Genomic DNA, 4,829 nt, shown 5'->3' on the forward strand with positions numbered 1-4,829 from the left:
GGTGAAGGCTTCCACAACTACCACCACTCCTTTCCCTTTGACTACTCTGCCAGTGAGTATCGCTGGCACATCAACTTGACCACATTCTTCATCGATTGCATGGCTGCCCTTGGTCTGGCTTATGACCGGAAGAAAGTATCCAAGGAGGCCGTCTTGGCCAGAGCTAAAAGAACTGGAGATGGAAGCTACAAGAGTGGCTGAATTTTGGGTCCCTCGGGTTCCTTTTCCAAAAGCCAGCCAGGCAGAGGTTTATTGTTCTGTTATATTAACTACTGAATAATGCTACCAGGATGCTAAAGATGATGACCTTAACTCATTCCAGTACAGTATTCTTTTAAAATGCAAAAGTATTGAAAGCCAACAACTCTGCCTTCCTGATGCTAAGCGGATATGCTTCTTTTCCCTCTTCTCTTCTCTGTCTTCTAGACCCATTGTCCTTTTCTTTGCTTCGTTCCTATCACCTTCCTGTCTCTTCCTCTTCGTTGCCTCCCAGGCAAAAAGCTGGTGAGTCATTGGTGAGTGTCCAGCTTCTGAAGCCTAGACAACCTTTCTGTCATCCAAAACTAATGGGTTTTTGCCCCAGATAACTTTCCTTGAGCTGGCTTGAGTAGGTGGGTCAAGCTATAGAGATGATAAAACCTGGGAAGTCCTCTATTAATTATCTTTAGTCCAGGCTTTTTGCTAGATAGAATGGAAAAACAACTTCATGTGGCACAAAGCTTGTAAATCAGGCAGATAGTCAGAGGAGAGAGTTAATATGCGTGATATGATAAGGCTGGGGTGAGCTGGGGGGAAAAGCAAGAGGAAGCTCCTGCTGTGATCAGACGTACGGCTGCCTGCCCAGGGAGATGTCAAGCCCCACCACACAGCACGCTTTCTTTCTCTCGACTCTACGCAGGGGATGGCCATGGAGCTTGGCAATGCTAGAACACAAAAGCAAATCTCAGTGTCCCAATAGAATTTAGGCTGGAGATAAAGAAGAAGCATTTAGTTTGTAGTAAAAGTGGTCTTTGCTGGAGAAGGATTTTTTTTTCTTTAATAACAAGAAGATTTCTTATTTCATAGAATCAGAAGTCTTGATGTTGGTGGTTTCCAAAATTAGTAAATCCAGCAGCTCACAGAACCATCAAAATTCTTTCATCTTTCTGCTCTGCCATCTGACCATCAGCTCCCTTCATAGTAATAAGGTGGCTACAGTATTTCCAGACATCCGAAAAAGGAATGCATCGGTCTAGTGGTGAGCATTCCAAAAAAAGGATTTTAGGAGGTGGAGCTGGGTCAAACATAAAAATATAGAGAGAGAGAGATATACTTTGCTTGGAATATTAATTCACTTAGAGTATTTCTCTCCAAAAGAGGGATGCTTGAAGAAGAGGAGGAGTGAGGTGGGTTGTCTACTTTCCCCTCACTGCAGGACAAAAGATAGAGAGTTTAAAGAACAGGGTCTGTAGGCACTACTTCCTAAGAGAGAACTTCACAGAAGAAGGACTTTGAGGACACGTTGCTTGGGGATTTGGATTCGGAAGGTTACTGAGTAAGTTATTGGGTGTCCTAATCGGAAAGCTGGTTATTCAAACAAGTTAGATGTTAGGTTCATTCATTAAGTTCTATTTCTCCTGGGAATGAGTAAAAACTAGAAGGCTGCTCCCCCACCGTGTCAGACTCTTTCACTCATTCCTTCTCTGTTAACATGGAGCCTAAAGTATAGGATTGCCTGAGGGCAGGTAGGGGGTCTCTTAACTACCCTGATTACCAATTCCTGGCTCTACCCTGTCTGTCCATTCTCTCCGACGGTCATATCTCTTCCCTGATGTTTTCTTTTTTCTCTGGACAAGCAGCCTCCTTTGTGTGTTTTCAGAAGCAGTGATGGCTAATGCTGTCCAGGCAGCTCCCTCTCCTGCAGACAGCATGCTCAGGGTCACTGAACCACTGTTTCTCTTTATAAAGTTGAGCTAGCTGCCACTTTTCACTTGGCCTCCAGAGCCTCTCCACCTACACCCCTGTACTCCCCTGCCACGCTGATGACTCAAGACAAGGCTGGCAAACCCTACGAAAAACATCCCTGGCTCAGGCACTCTCTCTCATGAGGCACAGCCAAGCCAAATATTTGTGTCATGCCATTGAGCCAGCCAGGAGCAAAAGAGTTTGTTTTCAGTCTCCTGTGTCTGGGTCAGAACCAGAGAGCATGCTAGACTCCCCCCTGCTTGCTCAGCCACCCTGCCCAGCTTTAGTCCGTGCTCCCAGCTGACAGTACAGTGCTGGTAGAGGTAGGAGGGAGCCTAGCCATCGCTGGGAAGCACAAGAAGCAAAGGCAAGTTCCAAAGTGCCTCACTCGAAAGGGGGGCCCTTTTTGTTCCCTGGAGTCAGGGGACACTAAAGCTTTGGCTGAGATGCCATGAACTTTGCTGAACAGCGTCTCTGTCCAGCAAACTAACCAGCATTCCCCACAATACAGCCTAGGGCAGATAATAGTATAGAAGAGGAAACAAAACAAAACAAACAAACCAACATCGGTGTTCTGAGAACCTTGGACCACTCCTGTCTCTGTACCTCAGTCATCAATGAAGAAGCCTGGCTTTACTCTATCAAGATTGGAAATGTACAATACCAAATGCTCTCTCTACTGTTGAGCCCAATGGTGGAAGGGCGGAGGGCCGTTCCTCCTGTATTAACTGAATAGATAGAGGCTACAGGAGTAAGCCTGCACTAACAGCGTCTTTGTCTTTTGAGCCATTCTTCTCAGTAGAAAAGAATCTAATGGAAGATCACTGTAGTTTCGATCTGCTGACCTGTCCCTTGGAAATGTCTTGTTGGATAGTTTTAATTTCACAGGTCATCAGATGCCTGCTTTATAATTTATGATCAAAAACAACTTTATCTTTCTATTCTAATCATGTTCCATGGATCTGATCCACACCGTGACCCCTATACAAGGCTGGACAGGGTCCTCAGGCGGAGAGCCCCATTGTATATGAAGATGTGTGTGTGTGTGGGGGGGGGGTCTGCTAAATAAGGAACACTTTTCAAGTTTCTAAAGCTGAATTCAAAGGGTGCGTTAATGATCCAGAAACTCAGATCTGATCAAGTCTGAATTTCTAACAGTCTTTGCTTTGGGGGTGTGCTGACAACTTATTTGGGTGCCTTACATCTTTTCTAATCAGTGTTGCTTATGAGCCTGCTCTCACTCCCTCCTCACTCTGTGGAGTTCCTTTGTACCTGAAAGCCTGCAGAAGTGGCTGGTAGAAAAGGGGGCCTGGCTGGAGAATTAGCAGTACAGCTATTTGCAGGATTCCTTTCTGGGCTTCATTTTGGAAATTTTTCTTAGGGCTGTGTTTATTATTAAGTGCCCACATTTGATGGAGGGTGGAAGTCATTTGAATGTATTTGATTTGTAATTTTGTTTAGATTAAAAGATGGTTGTAACATTTAAAATGGAAACTTTTTCTCCTTGGTTTGCTAGTATCCTGAGTGTATTCTCTGTAAGTGTAGCGCAAGTGGGTCAGCATGAAAGGTTAAAGAAAGCAAGATGTCAATGTTACGCGGGTGGTTAAGGCCAAGGCCTCTCTTACCACTGTGCCACTGACTTGCTATGTGACCCTGGGCAAGTCACTTAACTATAATGTGCCTCACTTTTCCTTCTGTTAAAATGGAAATAATAATACTGACCTACCTCAAAGGGCAGTTTTGAGGCGTGACTAATGCTTTTTATAAAGCAGTTTGGGATCGATCCTTCAGCAGAGGAATTCTCTTAAGTCCTGAATATTTTTATAGTAGCAGTATCCACCATGAACTTGTGTCCACCATGAATCATGTGTCCCAGATGCTATCATTTAATCTATATGGTTCTCTCTGAGGAATTGAATAAGTCCATTGGATAAGTGGTGGATAACTAACCAGACAAAATTTGAGAATGCATAAACTCATTGCCATGGAAACATACACAGGATACCTTTTCCTTGATTGGATGGGATTTTTCCTTTTTTATGTGGGATAGTAGTTATTTGTGACCTAAGAATAATTTTGGAATAATTTCTATTAATAATTCTGAAGCTAGTTGTACTGATCTGAGATTGTGTTTGTTCATAATAAAAGTGAATTTGATTGCATTGTGTCTGGGAGTTATTTTGCTACGATTCAGAGTCTCCTGGAACTTATCTTTATGGTTCACCACACCACCTAGGTCCTGTTCCTGTACCTTTAAGAGTAAAAAAGAGAAGCAAAAGTTACAATGGCTGACTCATATACCCCAGTAACCTGTCCTGTCCTTCCTAAGGGTAACTTTAGGTTAAATTCAGCCTTGGCAGCAGGAAACCAGAAGTCTGCTGCCATCAAACCAAACACATTAACACCAGCTGATACCTTGACCTGGGGAAATGCCAGATCTCTTGTGTGCCACATGGTCACATGGACCCAAGAGGAAGTTAGTAGCAGGAAGAATGCTCTCTGGGAAAGCAATTTTTTACCTTGCACCCTAGGTGGGGCATCCTAAGCCATTCCTCTGAAATGTAGTCCCGCCCCGAAATAAAGTAGCTTCCTAGAAATGCTGATTAACAACAGCAGGAAGAAAGAAAAAACAGTCCAAAGGAAGGTTTATAAATTCCTGGAACAGAGAGGACTTCATGATCCTAACGTGGAAAAAGGCTCGAGCTTTTACTACTTAATCTGGGAATCCTCGTGTGGAAAAGAGAAGGCAGGCTTTTTAACAGTTTGAAGAAGCTCCATCTTCCAACAGGAGCCACCTCGACGATACCTAGGCTTCTAAGAGTTTCCTAGAACCAGCTCCCCTCACTTTCTAAAGTAAGGTTGCCCTTACCTTGGACAAGAAGCAA

At 43.9% G+C, this 4,829-nt stretch overlaps 1 protein-coding gene across 2 annotated transcripts in view; it reads left to right on the plus strand.

The window, feature by feature from the left end:
* Nucleotides 1–4,106, plus strand: part of SCD (stearoyl-CoA desaturase) — a 21,526-nt gene extending 17,420 nt beyond the window's left edge. Inside the window, exon 7 of one of the 2 annotated variants that reach the window (XM_019636496.1) lies at nucleotides 84–4,106. In XM_019636496.1, the coding sequence (XP_019492041.1) occupies nucleotides 84–201 (118 nt within the window). In that variant the 3' untranslated portion in view covers nucleotides 202–4,106. The other variant, XM_019636497.1, reaches the window with a different exon arrangement.
* Nucleotides 4,107–4,829: the final 723 nt, after the last annotated feature.

Source organism: Hipposideros armiger, unplaced genomic scaffold (genome assembly GCF_001890085.2).
Source record: "Hipposideros armiger isolate ML-2016 unplaced genomic scaffold, ASM189008v1 scaffold_28, whole genome shotgun sequence".
Taxonomy (NCBI): Eukaryota; Metazoa; Chordata; class Mammalia; order Chiroptera; family Hipposideridae; genus Hipposideros; species Hipposideros armiger.